At 39.5% G+C, this 23,857-nt stretch overlaps 1 protein-coding gene across 1 annotated transcript; it reads right to left on the bottom strand.

The window, feature by feature from the left end:
* Window positions 1-10,728: 10,728 nt before the first annotated feature.
* Window positions 10,729-11,229, bottom strand: LOC137767738 (small ribosomal subunit protein uS19). The gene has a single exon (XM_068548989.1). It carries the CDS (start codon window positions 11,209-11,211, stop codon window positions 10,774-10,776), a length of 438 nt encoding a protein of 145 aa, XP_068405090.1. The 5' UTR covers window positions 11,212-11,229; the 3' UTR covers window positions 10,729-10,773.
* Window positions 11,230-23,857: the final 12,628 nt, after the last annotated feature.

The raw sequence follows: 23,857 nt of genomic DNA on the forward strand, positions 1-23,857 counted from the left end.
CCCCCTTGTGGTTTAGGTCTAGATGGTCAAGACATTGTGGCTTTCAAATGCCTTTGGGTATATTTTTAAATATTTTTAAAAAGATATATACTTTTTTTTCTCTTTCGAAAGTGATACTTTAAAAATTCAACAACATATAAAGGTGTAAAATATAAATGGAAGGCTCAGCTCCCCAATTTACCTCCCTAGATGCTAAGTAGTAGAGTGGATTCTTTTTTATACAGATACATACAGATTTGTTTGTTTGATTGAGTTTTACAAAAATGGCATCATATTAAACACGCTGTCCTCCAACTTCTGTCCAGACAGGGTATCACGGACATTTTCGATGTCAGAGCATAAAGATTACACCTCACTCTTTTGAAAACTGTAGTAAAAACAACCTACACATATATTAAATACTACTAATATGTTAATTTGAACCACTAGGCTAAATTGTTTCTGTGAACCATATGGAATGAGACTTCTTCCATCTTGGAGCAATTATTCAAACTTCTTATAAACTAATTATGGAGGTTGTAGCTCTGCACTGTTCAAAAAAATTCAGGAACGTTTCAGGACCACATGACTCACATGAAATTGTGAGCACGCTCTCACAGCCCAGGGAGCTTCCCTCCATTAAACGTCCAGCAAGATTTGGGTCCACCTACTTTGCATAGGTGCTCATCACATCATAACTATAAATTGTGCAATAGCAAGAGTTGCCTTACTAGCTGCTTTACCATGATTGTATTATATTACATAAAGGCTTAGCTCTTATAATTTTGGTGTCTTGCCTGTCTAACTCTGTATACTTATAATAGAGTTTTTATAAGTTTTGGACATTTATGTTTAGCTTTTAATTTTATAAATGTTATTATATTTTGGTAGAGGTGAAATAAGTAACCTAAGAACTAGAAGCCAAATGATAGATAGACAGGCAGACATAGATATAGATGTTTAATTATTTAACAAATCCTATTAAAAACAGCTTCAAATTGAGCTAACCAAGCTCAGTTTGGCAAGGCATAAACACAATTATACCAGTCTTACAATGTAAATAAAATTCCAGGGGTGAAATTTTACATGTAATATTCTTTTATTCAACCTATAAAACAAATGAAACGGGATGGTTTTGAAACTTTAAGCAAACGTTTGATGGACACAGGCACTGAGTATGAATATTTTCAAAATGCCTTGTTTGAACATCTCATAATGCTACAATATACATCTGAAAAGTGTGTTAAACCAAAGAACAGTATGGCATGGTGGTTAGTGGTTCCAGCTCTGAAGTCAGGTCAACCCAAGTTTGAATCCTACCTTCATCATTAGCTAGATGACCTTGAGCAAGTAACATCACCTTTCTGAACCTCAGTTTCCTCATCTATGAAATGGGTTTATTAGTTTCCAAATAACAGAGATGTTGCAAGAATTATGAGCTTGTGGCAGTAAAGAGTTTAGCATAATGCCTAATGCTGAGTAAGTATTAAGAATTATTATGTTTTAAACAAAGGAGAAGCAAAAGCCACTTGGGATCAAGATGAAGGATGCTCTTCTCAGATGTCTTCCTGAACCACAAGTAGCTTGTCAGGACCTCCTTGTCCCACCTACCTAACCCCTGCATACTGTGCTCTTAGCCACTTCACTGCATGAGCTCACAGTGAGTATCCATTTCCAAGCAGGGAGATGCCCTCCATCAAATCTATTTTTCTTCTTTTCTGAAATTTGCATGGAAAAGGGAAAGAAGGCTTTTTTTTCCAAAGAGTTCTTAAAGTTAAGTACAAGAGAAGGCAAACGTTAACAGAGGAAAGACTCCTGCTGTTGGCCACTGAGAAAAGCCATCAGAGGGGCTTTGATATCAACCTGATCTGAAGGAAAAGCTTTGTTTCCCGGCTAAAATTCACAGTGAATTTATTTTGTCTTCTTTTTTCATGAAAGTAATATGTATACTTTATAAAGAAAAAAAATTGCACAGTTCAGAGAAATAAAACATTAAGTTTCCTGTTCCCAGACACCTCCAGTCCTGGTTCCTTGCTCCATTTAAACTACCGGTTTCTGCCTTTCGGGGTCATCTCCATCGGAGATGGGACCGGATGGAATAATCTCATTCAAGTGTTTGCAAAGTCTGGTGCCAGGATATGCTGCACCAAAGGGAACAAGAAGAGTCCATGTCTTTCTGGTTAAGACCAGTGTCAGCACAAGGAATTAGCAAACAGCATCCCAGCAGAATTTGGAATGGAATTTGGAAAATGGAATTCTGGAATAAATAACCAGACCATGGTCAAAAGGGCCAGCAGGCCCAGAGCGACTGGGGTTGGCTTTTCTGTTTACCCCTTACCTCAGCCACCCCGAAGTCCCTGGGTAGAGCCAAGCAGAGGACCATCATAAACTGGACCAATGCCCACAAATGATCCAAGGAGCAAGGCTTGGAAACCAGGCTAGGAACCAAAGCTCTTTCCATCACAGTGATGCACCTGGGATGGTGACAGAATGAACCTGGCCCTGAATGGTCCAGACCTGGCTCCCAGACAGATCCCTTGAGAAGAAAAATAGGAGAGAGTCCACCTGGTGAGATGAAGGATTCCTTTAGCCAAGCCAGCCACCTGCATACTGGGAATAAATCAGGACTCTGCTCTTCTTCTCATAGATATGCCAGCCAACTTGTGGCTTACCTAGGAGGAATTTGGAAGCTGATTAAGGAAGGAAAGCAATCCAAGTTTACTTCATTATGGTCAGATGCCAACAAAATCTAGATTATCATTATGTATTTATACCGACAAAGGGAACAACTTGGCATGGATTGCAAAGTATTTAATTATAATTTAGACATCTCATGTCATTCAATGTTTTGTTTTGTTATGGCTTTATTTATTGACATGCCATCTTGACCACAGAAAATTCTAAGTTCCTACCAGTCCTTCAGTGACCTCCTGTATTGTAAGGAAAAATAATAATTAGCTGTACAGGAAAAAAAAAAAAAGGATTCACTTTCATAAGTAGCTTACATGTGATGTTGTAAGAATAGTGAAACTAGAGGAGGAAAGGAGTATCGCCTTAAACACACAAGCTCTTGGAAGCTTCTCTACTTTCTCAAAGGCTCTTCTCCCTACCTCCGAGTTAGCCTTTCAGACTCACCCCTCTTTTAAGCCTTTCACTTCCCAGTTAGAATGAGTTTCTCCTTCTTTTCTACTTCTGGAGTAGCCTGTTCTTACTCAAATAATTGTATGAGCGATGTGTTCTAATTATTAGTTTAACTGTCTGTCTCTCCTATTGGTCAATGAGCTCGCCAGAGAGCAAAAGACTGTAAGAAATTGCTTTCCTCATTTTGGTACATCACACAGGGAAGTACTATGCTGCAGTCAAAGAGAATAAGGAATCATCAGGTATCAGGGATGTGAAAATCAAAGCTACAGTATGATACCACTTCATATCCACTAGGATACCTGTAGTCAAAAAGATGATAACAAGTGTTGGCAAGAACTTGGAGGAATTGGGACCCTCATATATTACTTACGGGATTGTAAAACAGTGCAGCCACTGTGGAAAATAGTCTGGCAGTTCCTCAAAAAGTAAACATAGAGTTACCATATGATTCAGCAATTGCACCCCTAGGTATATGGCCAAGAGAACCGAAAACATTTGTCCATACAAATCTTGCACATACATGTTCATAGCAGCACTATTCATAACAGCCAAAAACGTGGAAACAACTCAAGTGTTCATAAACTGAAGAATGGAGCAACAAAATGTGGTATTTCTATACAATGAAATATTATTTGGCAATAAAAAGAAAGTACTGATACATGATACAACATAGATGAACCTTGAAAACATTGTGATAAACGAAAAGAGGCCAGTCTCAAAGGACTATACATTGCATGGTTCTATTTACATGAAAGAATAAGCAAAGCTATAGAGAAAGAAAATAGATTGGCGGTTTCTTAGGGTTGGTGGAATTGGGGGGAATGGTGAGTGACTGCTAAAGGGTACAGGGTTTCTTTTTGGGGTGATGCAATGTTCTAAAATGGATTGTGCTGATGGTTGCACAACTTCGTGAATATACTAAAAACCATTGAATTGTACCCTTTGAATGGGTGAATTGCATGGTATGTGAATTATATCTCAATAAAACTGTTACTAAAAAAATAAGGAAGAGCTCTTTAACACTGAAAGGTGTAATTCTAGTATATACAGTTTAAAAAGCAAGGTGCAATTTAATAATACATGTGTGAGAAACAAGGTAGATAAAACTATGCATGCACTAGTTTATTTCTGCAAAAAGAATTATAAGAAGGATAAACTAGAAATTAATGATAATGTCCCCTACAGAGGGAGAGTGGGAAAGGCGGGAGGGGAGGTAGTGACACTTCCCTGAGTACACCTTTTTGTATAGTTTTGATTTTTGGAACCATGTTAATGTTCTTACATATTCAAAAATTAAATCAACAGCATTTCATTACATTTGACTTATTTCAAAAATGAAAAGATTCCACGAGTCTATACTTACACTAAAACAAACAGACAAAAATAAAGGAATAGAGTGAGAGAGAAAGTTCTTATTTACAGAAGAATGCTAACTGAAAAATATATGAGAAACACCAGAATTTAAAAAATCAACACTTGTCAACCACCATCTTATTAATTGATTCAGGAAAGCATCATCAATAGTTGCTAAATTTACTGGGGAAAAATTTTGGGGGACCAGAATACTTATACAGGCTCAAAGCATCTTCTTGCAGATTACATATTAAATACAAGGGAAGAAATGGTATCTTTACCAAAATATGGCAGATAATACATTAGCCAAATGATCAAAATTAACATCACCCAAGATGGAATGAACCACATCAGATGATTCCTGCTGTGATGCACTGAAAGAAACACATCATTCCTGTCATATTCCTGCCAAGAATGCATAATCATAACCAAGTCACAAGAAGGCACTCAGACACACCTAAAATAAAGGCCATTCTGTAAAACAATAGGCAAGCACGCTTTAAAAATGTTAATGCCATGAAAAACAGTGAAAGGCTGACAGACCATTGCAGATTAAAGGAGACTAAAGAGAAATGACAGCTAAATGCAATGTGTGGTTCCGGATTAAAACCTGGACGGGTGAAGAAAAGTGTTGTTGTATTCAATATTGGGATAGTCAGTTCCATTTGAATATAGACTACATATTAGATTAAAATATTGGATGAATATTAAATTTCCTAAATTTGACAATAAGAGACAGCCCTAATTCTAAGAAGATAATACATTTTAGTGGTAAAGGGTCTTGATCTCAACTTACTCTCAAGTGTTTAATTTGAAAAAAAGAAGAATGTGTGTGTGTGTGTGTGTGTGTGTGTGTGAGAGAGAGAGAGAGAGAGAACAAATACATCAAATTGTTAACAAAAGGTGAAGTTTTCAAATTTTTAATTTACAAAGAAATTATCTCACTCCAACTCTGTATCCCAGCACTTCCTAGCAAAATAATCTCTGCAACATAGTAGATGCCCAATAAATGTTTATTAAATGCTTAAATTAAATGACAAAGTCCAATCAGGAATCACTGAATTGCAAGTGATAAGGTAGCCAGTTCAAATTGCCTACGTTCTGACAAAGGAAGTCAGAAAATTTAACTGTAAACTCAAATGGTATACTTGTTTCAGGTATAGTTGGATCCAGAAGTTCAATCAGTGTCATCAGGATCTTCTCTCTCTCTCCATCTCTCTCTTCCTTATTTTCCTCTATGTTGGCTTTAATCTCTCCCTTGAGATGACCCTCCTTAGGATGGACTCACATAGCTCTCTAGTTCAGCAGAAATAAAGATATTTTTGTCCAACTGTTCCATACACTTCCACTACTAAATCTCACAGAACTGACTTAAGTGATCAGAGAGGATGAAAAATGCTGATGGGCAGATTTGAAACTTGTGTTCTCAAGTGTGACCTACATGCTTTTTGGAATGAGCAGCTTCAAATATTTCAAAGCACAAAGACAAAGTCATGCAGAGTCCTGGAACATCATCCCTGAGAGGAGACAGGCAGCCAGCTCCTCCCTTCTGCCCTTGTCCCCTTTGATTAGCTTCTCTTTGAGCCTCATGGCACGAAACTGACAGACACCACAAAGTCCACACGGTGGATCTCCAAAGTCCAAGCTATTTCTTCTCTAAGGTTAATTAACCTACGTTTCAAAATAAAATGTTGTAGTATGAATTTCCAAGTAAAGAAAGTTCCATTAATCTTTTTTGAAGAGCAGTGATAAGAAGTGATGACTTCCTCTAACATGCTCCATTCCACTGGTCATGATGAAATCCATTTACTCAATCCAGCAGTGGACATTTTTAGACACTTAGTTCAAGATCACTTAGGGGACACCTTGTGAAATTCCAAGAAGCAGAAAACATGGTCTCTGCTGGCAAGAAGCTGCCATTTTAGTCAAGGAGAGAGTTTACACATTGGAGACATTCACTAGGGATCTGTCCTAGCCCGTAGGTGCCAGAGGTGTGATGAAGCTTCAAGTTCCCTGCAAGTTCTGTGGATTCAAGGGTAAGGAGCCATCAGGGAAGATTAGAAGGGGAGCTCAACAAAGGTAGGGCCTCTTTCCTGTCCAATTCACTAATATGTCCCCACGCCTGGAAGAGTGTCAGGCACACAATAAGCATCAATAAAGATGACTTAAATGAAAAATGGGCTGAGGAAGCCCAGAAAGGTCATCAAAGAAGGTCGGAGGGAAAGTGACGACTGAGTAAGACTTAACGAGGAGGGATGGTGGCAGGGAGGGGATTTAGGGAGGATGGGGACACACTCCAGCCCTGGCAAGACATGGGGTAGCTGCAGGACGGGGCCAAGCCAGGCCACACTGGAACCAGTGATGCACACTCGCACAGAAGGGGGGCCTGCTGAGCCGCAGATGGGAGAGAGGGCAGTGGTCACAAATCAGCAGCCCACGGCTATGTAAGCTGGCAGATGTGCTTTCTTTGACTTCCCCAGGGTTTAAAAAATTGAGAAATCTTATACAGCATCCATCCTTCTGTCTTGTCTTGAAAACTCAGAAGATCTGGCAACACTGAGCCCATGTTCTCACATGGTGACAACTGGCTGGAGCTGAGGAGCCTCACAGAGAGCACGTCCTCTGCAGCTCACGACAGCCCTCTCCACTCTCGGTTGTCTTATAACCAGGCCAAGCCTATCCTTAACGTGGCCACGGGCTCTATGGCATTTGAGCCTGTGACAAGCATAGGCGGACTGTGAATTCCCCGAAGTTACCTCTGAAAACACACGTGGCGCCTTCACCTTCCTTTTTGAATCTTTCTGTGTTGTATTCTGTTCTTATTGAAATTTTAAGTAAAATTTAAAATATTTTAGAAAGAAGGCACTCAGAAGTCTGGCAAAACTAAGCCTATGCTTGAAAACTATAAAATAAAGAGGTGTAATCAAATGTTTTGCCACAATTTGCCTCAAGGAAGTCCCATAGTCCTGCATTAATTAGAAGACTTTAGTGGCAAAAGCTATTGCTTATTCCCACTCCCTCCCCTTTTATCCCCACCAGCAATGTCCTAGCACTACGACCTCTTTAAGGACATTGGTATGAATATTTCTGCCATCTTCCCTCTCTAGTATTTTCAGAAACTTAACACATGCTGGACATGGCAGGTGCAATTCTAATTTTAATATGTGTGGGAGTCCGCCTAGTCCACTATTCCAGAAGGGCTTTGGGAATTGTATCAGAGCATCAAGCTGGTTGGAGCATTATGCTGTCTGAACAGCAGTCCATGTGGGCATACGTCTATGGAGTGCAGGCCCCCCTCTAGCCAGTTAAACCCCTGTGAGCTAGGAGTGATTAGAAAAGAAAAAAAAAATCAGCACCTGTTCCAGCTTTGGCAAGAACCCTAAAATAGAGAAACCATTTCTCATAAAAGCTGCACTTCAGTATTTGCAGCTGCTTGCTTCCTTATCAAAAATCAATTTCTGTCTATTATATAAGACACATAAATAGGATGGCCTTTCCCCCTTTTTGGTTTACCACTTTTCTTCTTGACCAAAGGAATCTTTCTGAGCACTTTTGTATAGATTTGGAGTCAGTGGGAAAGTTTTCTTTTTTCCACCAAAATCCACTGACCCCTTAAAAAGGAATCCATTAAAAAAATTTTTTTAAGTTAGTCACTTTAAAAAGTAAGCGTAGGGCTTACTGTTCTTTGTTTTCATTTTCCTTTCTCATGCAGCCTACAAGAGAATGAATGAAAAAATAAACATAAGAACATAAAACCTCATTCAGTAAGTACATCAGTCAGTAAAAACAGGTTTCAGTTTAGTATAATAATACACATGGAGAGAGACAGAGAAAATGAGACGGCAGGAAAAGGGCAAAAGGAAGGGGGAAAGAGGATTAGAGAGGTCATGAGAGAGAGAAGTGTACTCCGAGGTGGGAGGGGAAAAACCAAAAGTCATTGATTCCTTATTCAGACCACTCCCCAGGCTCCCAACAACCTTAGTCCGCAAACTCATCTTACATGCAAACTGAGCCAATGCCACAGCTCCTAACCTTGGCTCCATGAGCCTCCAGCACAGCTAGTCTATTCAGTTTGGTCCCTGATGCTACGGATCCAACCCCTGAGACCCACTGATAAAACCAGCTACAGCATCTTTTTTTCCCAAACTTATCTCAATCCCCTTAAGAACAATGAGCACACTGAGGGTAGAAATCTCCCACAATAGATTATTTGCCTCAATGATCCAGATCTTTTTCTAGAGCGCATGATTTTATTGGTTGCATTTGGAATAGCTCATTTTTAGGAGCCTGGAAAAAAATACATACCTAGCACTTTACAAACGCATCCATTCAACTGGCGTTTCCTGATTTCCTATTGAATGTCATCTATGATACTAAGAACGACTGACTCAAGGGCATTTCTCACCTCCTGCAACGTAATTCTCTAGTATACAGACTACTTATTCTTTCAAAATGTCTTGTACTCAGCCACGTTATTTCTTTTATTTGAGTAAATGCAATTTGCAAGTTGTCAACAGTGAAGTTAGCTAAGCAAAGTGAAAAAGCCAAAAAGAAATCTATTCCTTAAACTTCACCCACAGAAATAGGATACTTTAGAATATGCATTTTTTAATAGTTTGATTTGAAATGTGGAGGAAGGGAGTTATTTCATCATTAAAGAAAATAAATCTCATCACTTCCTCCCTCCACCCGTTCTTGCCGCCACTGATTCTGCAGTGTCTCTTGGTAAAAAGCACAAGCAAAGAGAGCAGAAGTTAAGGACAGATAAATGGATTCTGAAGTCTGTGCACTCAGTAACTTATCTTCCCTCCATCTATCCTTTGATTTAGGCAAGGACTCAGAAGTCAGTTTCCACTGCTCATCTCTACCACTGGCCTTGAGTTATATCAGATAGAAACTTCCAGTTATATCAGATCATCCTTTTATGGCCTGGCATTCTTACTATAAAATATAGTTACTGGTTAATCTGATGGCTGTCTCTTCTCATGTGGAAAGTTTTCTATAAAACCAGATGAAATTATGTCAGATCTAGCCTCAGAGTTCCAAGCTCCTCCCTAACTTCTAGTTCTGACAGTACAGACTAAGCAATGCTCTCAGCAGGCTTGGGTAAGAGACCCCGCTACCCCCACCTGTGGTTCCACTTACGTTCTGAACTTTAAGCCTAGAAGTGAAGCCAGAAGTTCCTTTGAATACTGTTGTGAAATGAGTTAATTTTCTGATCTACGATAAGGATAGCAGTGTGATTTGTCTAGAAATCATGTCATGCCTCCACTCAAAAGCCTCCAGTACCTGCCCATTTCACTCAGGGAAAAGCCACAGTTCTTCGGAGGCCAGCAAATCCCACCAACACATCCCCACCCCATCCTATTAATCATCTAGCCTCCTCGTCTACCATCTCCCCTTTGCTCTCTCCAACTGCCACATGATGTTCCTCTAACATCTCAATCTTTTACTCACCACAGGGCCTTTGTATTTGCTGTCCCCTCTGCCTGAGATGTTCTTCCCCCAGATATCCACAGGCTCACTCCCTCAGTTCCTTGAAGTCTCCACTCAAATGTCACATTATCAACGAGACGTTCCTTGACCAAATTCCCTAAAAGAGCAGCAGCCCACTCTCACCCTAGTACTTTCCATATTTATTTTAAAAACAGCTTTATTGAGATATAACTCACCTCCTACACAATTCACTCATTTAAAGTGTACAATTCAGTGACTTTTAATATATTCACAGACTTGTGCAACCATCATCATTATCAATTCTAGAGTATTTTCCTTGCTCCCCAAAGAAATTCTGCACATTTTAGCCATCACTTCTCAGTCACCCTAACTTCCCAGACCTAGGCAACCACTAATCTACTTTCTGTCTCTAAATTATTTGCTTATTTTGGACTTTTCATATAAATGGAATTATACAATATGTAGTCCTCTGTGACTGGTTTCTTAGCATAATTTTTGTTGTTGTTTTTATTGCAGTATAGTTGATTTACAATGTTGTGTTAGTAGCATAATGTTTTTGAAGTTCATCCACATTGTACTATGTATCAGTACTTCATTCCTTCTTATTGCCAGATAATATTCCACTGTATGGATGTACCACATTTCATTGCTCCATTCATCAGTTGATGGATATTTGGGTTATTTCCACTTCTTGGTTATTGTCAGTAATGCTGTTAATAACATTTGGTACAAGTTTTTGTGTGGACATATGTTATCATTTCTTTTGAGTATACACCTAGGAGTGAATCCACATCGTTTTTTTTTTTTTTACACAAGTCTCTACCTTTATTGGCCAGCAGGCTACTTGAGGGGGATGAAGCGGGAGGAGTGGGTGGCCCCAATACCGGGCCGGCCGTGCTTCACAGGCTTGTAGGTGATGGAGAACTCGCCTAGGTAGTGGCCGATCATCTCAGGCTTGATTTCCACCTGATTGAAAGTCTTGCCGTTGTAGACGCCCACCATGCTGCCCACCATCTCGGGCAGGATGATCATGTCGCGCAGGTGCGTCTTCACCACCTCGGGCTTCTCCATGGGCGGCGCCTCCTTCTTGGCCTTGCGCAGCCGCTTCAGCAGCGAGTGCTGCTTCCTCCGAAGGCCGCGGTTCAGCCGCCGCCGCTGCCGCGCGCTATACAGCTGCATCAGCTGCTCATAGGACATGTCCAGCAGCTGATCGAGGTCCACGCCGCGGTAGGTGAACTTGCGAAAGGTCCGCTTCTTCTTCTGCTCCACTTCCGCCATCTTGTCGGCTCTTCGGAAAGGAGCCAATCCACATCGTTTTTATCCTTCTTTATTTGAGAATTTATTACCATCTGATATAACATAAGTTTACTTTCTTTTTTTATTGCCTGCCTTTCTCCCACTAGAATATTAGCTCCCCAAAGGCAGGATTTTGGTCTGTTTTGTTCACTGCTTAGAACAGTGTCTGGCACAGTAGCATACAATAAATATATGCTGTATGAATGAAAGAATGCTAAATTATTGGGGCAAACTGAGGGGGGAAACCTATTAAGTCAGTAAGCTGATTGTGTACACATTAAAAGTCAATTTGTGGGAAGAGGTTTGCAATGACAACTTGCAGGGAAGTAAGAAAATTTCCGGAGTTGCCACTAGCCTATGCCTTAGTCAAGTGACCTTTCCTTTCTTTCTTTCCTTTTTTTTTTTTTTAAAGCTGTGTGATTCTGGTTTTTTTACAATTTTTTGGCCATACTATGCGGCATGTGGGATCTTAGTTCCCCGACCAGGGATTGAACCTGTGCCTCCTGCATTGGAAGTGCAGAGTCTAAACCACTGGACCACCAAGCAGGTCCCAAGTGACCTTTCTTGAGGTCAGTTCCTCCTTTGTAAAATGTCAGGATTGAACCAATGTTCCTGGCTCCTTCCAGCTCCATATGCCATAATATAACTTAAAAATTAACAAATGACTTGATTTGCTCATACATATGTTTATCTTTCATTCATTCAACAAATATTTATTAAGTGCCTTCATAAGCCAGACACTATTCAGATGTCTTATTTGGCATATCAACATTTACAATTTACAACATTTACAACAATATACAACATTTACAATCAAACATTTACAATTATTTGGATAATAATTACACCCTTGCTGATTTAAATTTCTTATTTGTGTCCAGAAATACAGCTGAGTTGGGCTTTAAATGAAAACCATCTCTTAATTATTTTAATTTTCTAAGACATAGGCAGGAACTGAAAGACCAAAAAAAAAAAAAAATCAGTATCAACATACATTTATTATTATTTCTTATTTTAGTGTCTTCCAATTTCACACAGATACAAAATGCATCCATTATCAGAAATAGAGAATCAGTGCGGTGGACTGACCGGCTGTGGCTTTTGTGTACAGGACTACAGTCTACATTCCAAGCCCTCCCCATCAGCACTTCCTACCTCTTCTTGTGCTTTTCAAAGTGCCCATAGACTGAAAGTTTGCCTGACATGAGACAAGCTTCTCTATCATTTCTTTATCCATCTAGTTTGTTCCTTGACTTAGCACAATTCCTCAAATGTTGGGGGACAGAGAGAGTGGGACAGTTAAAAAGCCTTTTTTGACTCCTAATTAACATTGTGTTCATGGGCAAGCCACACATTTTGTCTCCCTTGTACCTCAGTTTTCTCCTCAGTAAGATAATGGGTTTTGAGTTTAGACCCTGGTCTTTTCCAGGTTGAACTTGAGCATATGTAGAAGTAGAGCAATCCAAAGTAGTCAAGAAGCCAAAGGAATAAGAGGTTCTATTGTACAAAGGCGAGATAATGCTTACAAAATCATTGGCTATGTTCCTGGACCAAATACCACAAAATGTACTTCGTCAGGAATATTTTCTATGATTAAGTCCCAGGGACAGTTTTATATCATCTGTCTACTGTATAATTTCAAGAAAGCATTTTGGGAGAGCAAAGTGGACCTGGGAAGAAATACACAAATTCAACAAATGTTTGTTTGCCTATGACATGCCAGCCTGAAAGCTGTTCTCATCCAACCTGTACTGGGTCTCCATGAAATAGATATTACTGGCATGCTCTGTTTTATAAATGAGGAAACAGGCTCTGAGATGTAAAACAATTACCTTGGCTAGGATGATACAAGTGATACACAGATGATACATAGATACAAAGTCTGTGGGCCCCCAAAGACTTGACACCCTTTTCACCCTGTAAAAACCACTCCAGGGCTTCCCTGGTGGCGCAGTGGTTGAGAGTCTGCCTGCCAATGCAGGGGACACGGGTTCAAGCCCTGGTCTGGGAAGATCCCACATGCCGCGGAGCAACTGGGCCCGTGAGCCACAACTACTGAGCCTGCGCGTCTGGAGCCTGTGCTCCGCAACAAGAGAGGACGCGATAGTGAGAGGCCTGCACACCTCGGTGAAGAGTGGCCCCCGCTTGCCGCAACTAGAGAAAGCCCTCGCACAGAAACGAAGACCCAACACAGCCATAAAGAAAGAAAGAAAGAAAGAAAGAAAGTCTTTCAAAAAAAACCACTCCAATTGTTTACTTTACATTCATGATGGATCTAGGATGTTATTTTTGCATATGAAGTGTACAATATGTATTAGAGATAATAGATGATAATAATTACAATTCCTTTCAGAACCAAAAAAGAGGATATTTTATCCTCCTGCAACCAGAAAATTTTGTGGAAACTTGAAAAATTTGACCAAATTCCATTATTTTCAATTACCAAATAGAAATCAAAGGGTATCTCTTTTTTTTTTCTTTTTTGAGAAGTTCCACTTCTAGAAATTTATCTTGATAGTTAAACATTCACACAGGGACTTCTTCCCTGGTGGCGCAGTGGATAAAACTCCACGCTCCCAATGCAGGGGGCCTGGGTTCGAGCCCTGGTCAGGGAAATAGATCCCACATGTATGCTGCAACTGAGAATTCGCATGCCACAACTAAGGAGCCCACATGTCACAACTAAGGAGCCCACCTGCTGCAGCTAAGACCCAGTGCAACCAAATGAAAATTAAAAAATAAACATTCACACAAAAATTCATGAACAAGAACATAAATTATTATAATAACCAAAGAAAGGAGACCAATTAAATGTCTAGCAATAGTAATTATAAAGTATGACATAACTTTAGTGATAGCTATACGATGGAATACCGGGCAACTATTAAAAATCATGAGGTAGAAGAATATTTAAAATATAAAGCATTCAGTGATAGCGCATCTCTTTAAAAGAAAAACGCTCTAGTGAATTTTGGAAGCTCTGAGATGCTGTTTTCAAGAAAATTTAGGTGAATAAGTTATTCACATTTCTTATGGATGTCTCTAAATGTTAAATAAATGCCCCCCCAACCCATCCATCAGAAGTGATTAATAGACAGTTCCCCTAATATAAAGACAGCAAGTAGATGATCAGGGCACTGCATATTACCTCAGTTCCTAAAGTCTAAGCTGCACAGTGTGAGGACTGTATGGGAAGAGCTGTAATCTAATCTGATCTACAGTCCTTTAATGCGATCCTGGGATACAAATCACCCTTTCAAAATAATTCTATAAAATCATACAAAAAGAAAAAAAATATGTTGCCTGAGAGCTAGTTGTATCTATTGGCCACAAACAACAGAACCAATTCTTACTATTGTAAATAATAATAATAATTAAGGAACTCTGGGAATTGAACAAAAAGCTTTAGAATGAAGCTTAGAAAAGGGCAGGAACTAGAGAGTTCAGCGGCTCTAGTTGGCAGAAGCAAAAAAGCATTACATTCTAGATAAGTAGGTTTGACTGTTTGGGGCCTTTGTAAAGCTTTTGCTGCTCTGCTCCATTCAGAGAGCACTTGAATGATTTAGTTTGGGATTTCTGCCCACACCTTGGCCAAGGGAGGGACACTTCACACACATGATGGATCTATGTTATTTCTGACTGGAGATGAGCACAGATTCCCCCAAGCCAAAGTTGGGTGCTGTTACCAGAAGAATGGAGTGGAGGCTGAGCAGGCAAAAGCAACAGATGTCCATGAACCTGAAGTCAGGAATTTGGCCTCTCCATCCCCTTGGAGGGATCTGTGACATGGGTTTGAAGCTAGAGACAGATCCAAACCATGAATAGACATGAGGATAAACCCTGGATCAAAGCTACAGCCCAGGCCAGGAAGGGGCAGGCTGGAGCCAGGGAAGGCGGATGACAGGAGAGGGCACTTGGAGTTCTGAAGGGTGAGCAGCTGTATTTTCTGATACGCACTTCATCCGGCCGCCTGTACTGAGAATGTACCACATGGTCAGTGGAATGGAATGCAGGGCAGACACCAGCCCCTCTGAAGCACACAGAAACCTGATACAACGGTTTCAGCCTAATGCATGTCCAGGCATTTTCTCTTATTTAATTCCAGCTCTTTGCAACGTCCAGCAGAATAAAATGGCCAGGCTGGGTCAGAGGGTCAGACCAGCCAAGCCAGAGTGGTCAGGCCCAAACTGCACATTAAGGTGAGATGAGGGACATTAGCTGAGGCAGAAGAAACTGCCCCATCTCCTTTCTCAAGCTGAGGTTCACCCAGCTGGCACTAGAGGGAGGTCCTGGTTTGGGTTGGAAGGTACTGGTTCTAGAGAGGGCAGAGAAGGCTACTGGGATAGATGCATGGGGTGCAGTACCATTTGGAGCAAGGACTGGAGCAGAATCAGCTGCTAAATCCAAGAGGTCAGTTTGAGATTGTGGTCAAGAATGAGGTAAGAGACCAGAAACAGGTCTGGAAACACAGTGGGAAGTAGGATGGCTTGAGAAATTTCAGGATAAGACTGCACAGCCCCAGGGACAGAAGCATTTTCTCACTGCATGCTGGTCACATGGCAGGGGGCCCAGAAACCAATCAGATCATTAGTAGCACAGGCTGGAATGGAGGAAAATGGGCAAATACCATAGGTGGATGTGGGTACCTGACCCACGGCAGGCAGGAACTGGGGGTCTAAAGGCTGGATTCCAGAATCCCAGAAGTCAGAAAACCAGCCAGGTGGGCACCAGCCAGTAAGATAGGCCTCTGATCTCAGTGATACCCTACAAGGGAGGATGCCAGGTCCTTGGACTTGGTGGTGATATTTATTAAATGTGAGCCATCTTCTAATTGGGCAAGTACAGATACTTGAAAGAGAGATGTGTGTGCTCTACAATAAAAACCAAATCTAATATATTTTGGAAAAAAAAAGAGAGAGAGGTGTTGTTTCTGTAAGACATTGGTTCTCAACCATGGCTGTGCCTTGGAAGCACCTGGACTATTTAATAATAGGCGGATACCTGGACACCACCAATGGAGAGTCTAATATAGTTAGTGTGGGGTGCAGCCTGGACTTCAGGAGTTTTAGACGCTCCCTGAAGTGGCTGATTCCAGTGTGCAGTCAGGGCTGAGAACTGCTGTCCTAGAGCATTGGGTCCCAACAGGTCTCCCTCAGAATGCTGGTACAGCAGGTTTTTAATGAATGCTGGGTTTCACACCCAAAAATTCTAGGCAGTAATGCATAAAGTATCCAACATTCTTTTGAAGATTTAACAAATTCTGAGAAGTTTTTCAGTAAAAATAGCATTATTCCCCCTTTATAAAATGAAATTTACACACAGTAAAATGCACAGAAATTAAGTGTGCAGTTCCTTGAGTTTCAACAAATGTATACACCCAACAGTTGGTTATCTGGATGAAGGGAATGTGGAAGTTCCTTGTACTAGCCTTGCAACTTTTCTGTAAGTTAAAAAGTATAACAAAACTAAAAGTTACTAAGAAGCATACACTTGTGTTACCATCACCCAAATCAAGATAGAGAACATTCCATCATTCCAAAAAGTTCCTTGGGCTCTTTTCCAGTTACCCCTAAACACTCCTAGAATCAATATTCTAAATGATTTCTGTTACCATAGCTTAGTTTTGCCTGATTTTGTATTTTATATAAATGGTACCATACAGTGTGTACCAAATTGTGCCTGTTTCTTACCATTGGCCTAATGTTTCTGTTGTTGTGTGAATCAGTAGCTCATGTTGTGAGGTTCATAGATATGTTGTTATGGGAATTAGTTCATTCCTATTTTAAATAAAGATGCTGGGGACTTCCCTCGTGGTCCAGTGGTTAAGAATCCGCCTTCCAATGCAGGGGACGGGGGTTCGATCCCTGGTCGGGGAACTAAGATCCCACATGCCGTGGGGCAACTAAGCCTGTGTGCCCCAACTACTGAGCTCGCGCACCTCAACTAGAGAGCCAGTGTGCCACAATGAAAGATCCCATGTGCTGCAACTAAGACCTGACGCAGCCAAATAAATAAATAAATAAATAAATAAACTAATGAAGTAAAAATTCTTAAAAAAAAAAAGATGCTATGAACATTCTTATACCAGTCTTTTTGTGGATATGTACTTTTATTCCTTTTGGGTGCAGCAATGTTTTCATTGACAAAAGGACTTCATATGTAAATAAGTCTGGGAAGTAATGCTGTGTGTGTGTGTGTGTGTGTGTGTGTGTATCAGAATGAAGTTGTCGACTCAAAGATATCGTAGTAGACTTTGACATACGTTAGATAGAACTGTTTTCAATTAGGCTTAAAACCATAATATTCAAAACATGGAAAACTATCAAATGTCAGCTAACCCTTTGAAAATGAGCTCCTGGTCAATAACTTGAATGCCCTCTTTGTGAGTCCTTGGAGACAAGTCTTTGCCCCATTCATCTCTTTCAGCACCCAAAACAGTTCTGGGCACATACTAAATTCTCAATACAGATATTGGGTTGGCCAAAAAGTTCATTTGGGTTTTTCCGTAGCATCTTACAGAAAAACCCAAACAAACTTTTTGGCCAACCCAGTATTTTTCAATTGCAATATAGTATTTCTTAAAAGGTAAACAGCAAAATGTTAAGTTGTTCTTTTGGTGGTCGGACTACAGGTAACTTATGTCTTCATTTTTTTAATCTCCATTTTTGTATTCTGTGAACATGAGTTACTTTTAAAATTAAAAAATATATATTTTTAAAATACTCACTGTGAAAGACTATTGTCTCCATTAGGAGAAAAAAAGGGAATGTTTAATCTCATCATTGCTTAAACATTTTCCAATTAAGTAGTTTATTTTAACATTAATACTAAGACTTCAAAGATTCTATTTGACCCTGAGAAACTAATAACTGATGGGACTAAGTGACCAGGAGCTACAGTGGGGTGTACATTTTGCTAATGTTTACAGGCAGCAAAAGCAAATAATGAAATACATAACTGAATGCTTTACAAAATGGGCCTGAAGTACTGATTAGTACTAGATGAGAACATTTGAACATTTGGTCTGCTACTTTAGTATCTAATTTACCTTCAAACATCAAATACTCAGCTTCAAAGTTGACAGTTACAGAATACTAATAGAGTTATCACATTGAGATTCCTCCACTTCAAGGAATTCTTAAAAGAAAAAGCTGGGGGGGGGATTGTTTTGTTTTGTTTGTTTGTTTGCTTGTTTTTTGTTTTTCAAATCATCTGTGGTGGCTCCAACCAAAGAATAACCAAATCTTGGGCCAGAGTATTTACTATGTTTAATCTGTCACTGGAACAGTTGTTATCTTATAAACTGTTTCAAATATTATTATATTTGTGTTTGCCTTTTTTTTTTTTTTTTTTTTAAGGCAGATCATACTCTAACTTGCATTAACTACAAAGACCTGCACTGCCAGACTGTGGAATCTAGAGAGGGTTCCCACAGTAAAACTTTGGATAAGGTGGTTCTCATACAGGACAATTCGTCACCATAAATAAAAATTTTGTAGCCACATGTGAGAGGTTTTCTTTTTTCCTCAGATGTTAAACAGTTTTCCCTCCTTATATTCTTATAACCAAAGCATACTTTTAAAACTAAAAAGAAAAAACAATCCAGAATGCAGTAAACTGATATGTATTTATCCGTTGTTCTGTTTTGTAGACTACACGTGGTGCCAGCATTGTTGGAATACCTTAGTGATGGCCGTTTATTTTTTCTGATTAACATGAAAAATGAAAAGAGAGGATACTTTTAGATTTGACAGAAGTATTGCAGATGATAGACTTCAGTAATTGCTCTAGCAAACCACAAAGGATTAGTTTTACAGCAAGAAACTTGGGGTAACCTGGCTAAATATTTCATTCATGTGACCAAGCAGGTTCGGGGTGGGAGGGTTGGGATCTGCTTAGCAGTGCGGGTGACTGTGGCTTAGAGGGGCTTACAGTTAATTTCTCACTCATAGCCTCAGACTGTACATGCTCTGTGCTCCACGGTGGAATCTGTGGTCCTGCCCCTCAGGTTGAGGCTATCTTAATGTGGCAAGAATAGCAGCAGTGCTGGAGTCAGCCATTTGAGAGGAGGAAGGGCTGGCCAGCTCAGGCTGCTAGGTGTACAAGGGATGGTGATGTTCCTGTCAAAAGCCCAGCCAGGATCCTTGCAAATTTCAGTTCATAAATACCCTGCGTTTAGCCAGCACTCCCTACTCTCACCCAATGGAGTAGGTGCAGGGAAGCAGAGAATCAGGAAGAAATGAGAATGTTAAGGACCTGGTGAGTGAGGAGGGCTTCAACCCAGGATATAATTTCTCTGGATCCCAGCTGAGTCCTCATGTGGGTTCAAATGAGGAATCAGAGCCTCTTCCACATTCGATCGAATACTTTTTAAATGATGGAACATTTGTGCTTTCAGCGGTTACATCTAAGTTTTGGAAGTAGCAAAGCCCAATCAGTTCTAATAAAGCTGGGCCAATAATAACTTACATTTGGAGAGTGGGTTTCATATCACAAGGTGCCGTAAAAATGCCTTGTTTCATTTAATCTTCAGGACAAGCCCTGCTGTAGACACTTTTATTCTCCAATTGCAGAGGAAAAAAGTGAGGTTAAGAGAAGTTAAGGAATATGCGAAGTTACAAAACAGAGGTTGGACTTGAATTCAGATCTGATTTCAAATCTATTGCTTTTCACCCTATATCAGAGGTTCTATTTTTTTATTTAAAACATATGAAGCAGCACAATAGGGCAACCTAGCTAATTTTCATCCATACCTAATAATCTTGTGCTAAAGACAATTTAAAAAGAGGATTTCCGAAACACTTTGAGCAATGGCATCCTCAACAGAACGAGCGTGTGGTTTCCCAGGAAATAAATTCATGGTTTTCCTATCTTTCCAAATGCATGGTTGGATTTTAAAAGTCCCATTGTTTTACTGTCACTGCTGGTGACAGTAAAACAGACAGACTTTAAAATGCTTACTATATTTGCTTCCATAAAAATCATTATGCAGGAAAAAAATATTGGAGGTATAAGCTATTCAACAGCTGTGAAAGGGAAAATTGCAAAAGAACTTTAATGGTACATAAAACCAGACTTGTGAGCTACTTTATTTTTATCTGGGAAAAGAAAAAAATGCTAGCATAATAATATTTATACTGTACATCTACAAAAGGACCTCATTATACTCAGAGGTTATACTTTAGAAATTCCAAGTTAATACAGAAATATGAGGGGGATGTTCCCCTGATTCATTTTTTTCCTCCCATTTTTGGCCTTTGGTCATTTGTTCCATATACCGCCTTTCTTTTAGTTGCAGTGACCATACGTAGGAAATCAGATTAAAATGTCCTATAGGTGCCGTCATTAATCGTTGATTGACTTGACACGCATGTGCTTTAGCAGCTCAGAGCTGATTGTTAAATAATCAAGAATTTTGCGAGTTAATTGTTAAACTGTTTGTACTTGAAATTGGCCATAGTGGGAGTATTTACACCATGGATATCGACAAACTACTCCTCCTCACCCCCACCCAAAGCTGGTTTACCAGCACAGTGCTGACCGTAGGTACGAGGAATCAGGGAGGGAGGTTGCTGTTTAGCACCTCACAAACGTTGGAAGCCACAAACTGAGTCTTCTCTGTACCAGCGGAGAAGAACAACGTGCCATCTTGTTCAGTGACTTTAGATTTGACTTACAGAGTTTTATTAAAGCTGGGAGAGTAGGGCTGCATTTAAGAACGTTTCTGTGATGCCAAACAAACATTTGGAGCTACAAAAGAAATTCAATGTGCTTACAGAAGGTTGTTTAATTTACCCTCTAGTTAAAATAAGGTAAGATGGTCACTATATATTGTTAAATTGAAAAAAAAGCAAGTTATAAACTACACATAATGACCTCATGTTAATAAAGAAAAATTGTTTTAGACATGGATATTCTAGAAAAATATGCCCCAAACTGATTATCTCTTAGATGAGTGGGGAGGGAGATTAAATGTTTAATTTATTTTTATTAAATGTTTAATTATTCTTTTTATTTCTGAATTGTTCTTTGTTGCTTTCTTTTTTAAAATCAGCATTAAATTTTCTTATAACTAAACAGTAATTTTAAAAGAAAAAGAACCAAACAATGTCAGATGAATTTGGTCATACTGACAATTTGACAATGGCCTGTTCAAAGCATAAAACTGATCCAACTAATCATTTTCATCCCCATTCTATAGTCTCAACCTGTTTTCCTTTCTTAACTGTCTTGACTTTTTTAAATATTGTTTTCAAAGATAAATGCATTTATATCTTGTTGGGCTCTGAAGTTTCAGTTTTTGTACCTGCTTTAAAATACTTTAAAATCAGTTCCTGCATTGCACTGAAAGACATACCAACTCTACTCTAGAGGTTGGTTAGGTCTTGAAAGCCCACCACTGTGTTCATTCCTTTGCAAGCCCCAGCGGACTCCTAAGTTCAACTGTTGGCTGCAGGCAGAGCTGACAAGATTTTGTTCTGACAAATTGCTTTTTTCTTGTCAAGGAAAGTTTGTAAGTAAAGTTTGTTAGTCAAGGAGCTTCTTAAGAACTCTAGCATCAGGGGTGCTGGATTGTATTTCTAGCTTGGCCATATAATCAACCATGTTACTTTGGGTTAGTCACTTAATCTCTTAAAATCTCATCTGAAAATAGGCATAATAAATACCATATTTCCATGACTCTAAGATATACCTTTTCCCCCACATTTTACTATTTCTGAAATGGGATGTGTCTAAATAAATTTGCCAGCTGCCAGGCCCAGTATGGATGCCCCAGAATGGGATATAACTGTCATTTGTGAATGTAAGAGAAGTTAGCAGATTTTATAGAAGGTGTCTATTCATTTCATATCACTTCAGATGAGTTATTTGCATTTGATAGGACCATACACGTTTATTGTATTTCATCTTAAATAACTATACATTTATGTTTATTCTAAGTAAAGCAAACCTTTGTCACTGAAGGACTGATAAAGTTTCTGTACTTTCTTGTTAAGCAACAAGAGACTCTCTGATAACTGTTATTAAAGAGATAGTCTTTAACCAATGATACGCTACAATCAAGGGAAAGGGAAAATAACTCTAGCAGGCTAATGCTGTTGAAGATTAAATGAGATATGCTGATACCATGCTGAGCATGGTGCCTGGTACATAGTGAGCACTCACGAAATATCTTCGTCATCGTCATCACCCACTTTGCAACATTAGTTGACAATAACTTTCCATATCCATATCCTTTTACAACTTCTGTATAAGGAAAGCAGTAAGATCTGAGTCGATGGTTCTCAGATCTTGACGGAACCTCAGAATTACCTGGTGAGATTTTGAAAAAATATCACTGCCCTGAGACCCAGGCAAATTAAATTAGAACCTCTAGGGGCTGGACCCAGGCACCTGAAGTATTACTAAAGTTTCCCCAGTGATTCTAATGTGCATTAATTTAAGTTAGTGATTCTCAACCTTGGCTGCACATGAGAGACCCCTACACCTCAGATCAACACATGAGCATCTCGGGGGATGGGGGGATGCAGGTATTAGTATTTTGTTTTCTTTTCTAAGGGTGGATCCCAAACATCAGAATCACCTGGGGCACTTGTAACTGAATCCAGACTCACATACCCTAGTCCCCCAAATTCCTATTTAGGTCTCAAGTGAGATCCTTGCACTTTGCATTTTTAACAAGTTCCTCAGCTTACGTTGTGGTATGGATTTGCGAATCACCAATCTATGTTCACTAGGTTGTTGGTTAAAAGATCAGGGATCTAGTCTTGGTTCTGCTAACTAGTTCTCTGAACATAGCTCCCTCCTCTATGACATAGGAGGTTGGATTAGATGCTCTCTGAGGTGTCTAAAGTCCCTTCTGCACACCATATAAAAAAAAAAAAAACTCAAAATGGATTAAAGACCTAAATGTCAGAACAGAAAACATAAAACTCCTAGAAGAAAACATAGGCGGAACACTCTTTGACATAAATCTGTCTCCTAAAGCAAAGGAAACAAAAACAAGGTAAATAAATGAGACCTAATTAAACTTAAACACTTTTGCACAGCAAAGGAAACCATCGACAAAACGAAAAGACAGCTTCCTGAATGGGAGAAAATATTTGCAAATGATATGACTGATAAGGGGTTAATATCCAAGATATATAAACAGCTCCTACAACTCAGAATCAAAAAAACCTAAACAACCTGATTAAAAAGTGGGCAGAAGACTTGAATAGGCATTCCTCCAAAGAAGACATACAGATGGCCAACAGGCACGTAAAAAGATGCTCAACTTCATTAATCATGAGAGAAATGCAAATCAAAACCACAATGAGGTATCACCTCATACCTGTCAGTATGGCTATCATCAAAAAGACTACAAATAACAAATGTTGGCCAGGATGTGAACAGAAGGGAACCTTTGTACACTGTTGGTGGGAATGTAAATTGGCGCAGCCACTGTGGAAAACAGTATGGAGGTTACTCAAAAAATTAAAAGTAGAACTACCATATGATCCAGCAATTCCACTCCTGGGTATATATCTCTCTGAAGAAAACAAATACACTAATTCGAAAAGATACATGCACCCCAATGTTCATAGCAGCATTCTTTATAATAGCCAAGATATGGAAGATACCTAAG

This window comes from Eschrichtius robustus, chromosome 7 (assembly GCF_028021215.1).
Source record: "Eschrichtius robustus isolate mEscRob2 chromosome 7, mEscRob2.pri, whole genome shotgun sequence".
In the NCBI taxonomy this organism is placed as follows: domain Eukaryota; kingdom Metazoa; phylum Chordata; class Mammalia; order Artiodactyla; family Eschrichtiidae; genus Eschrichtius; species Eschrichtius robustus.

Coding starts and splice junctions, on each gene's coding strand:
- LOC137767738 (XM_068548989.1), bottom strand. CDS start 11,211: ATGGCGGAAGTGGAGCAGAAGAAGAAGCGGACCTTTCGCAAGTTCACC.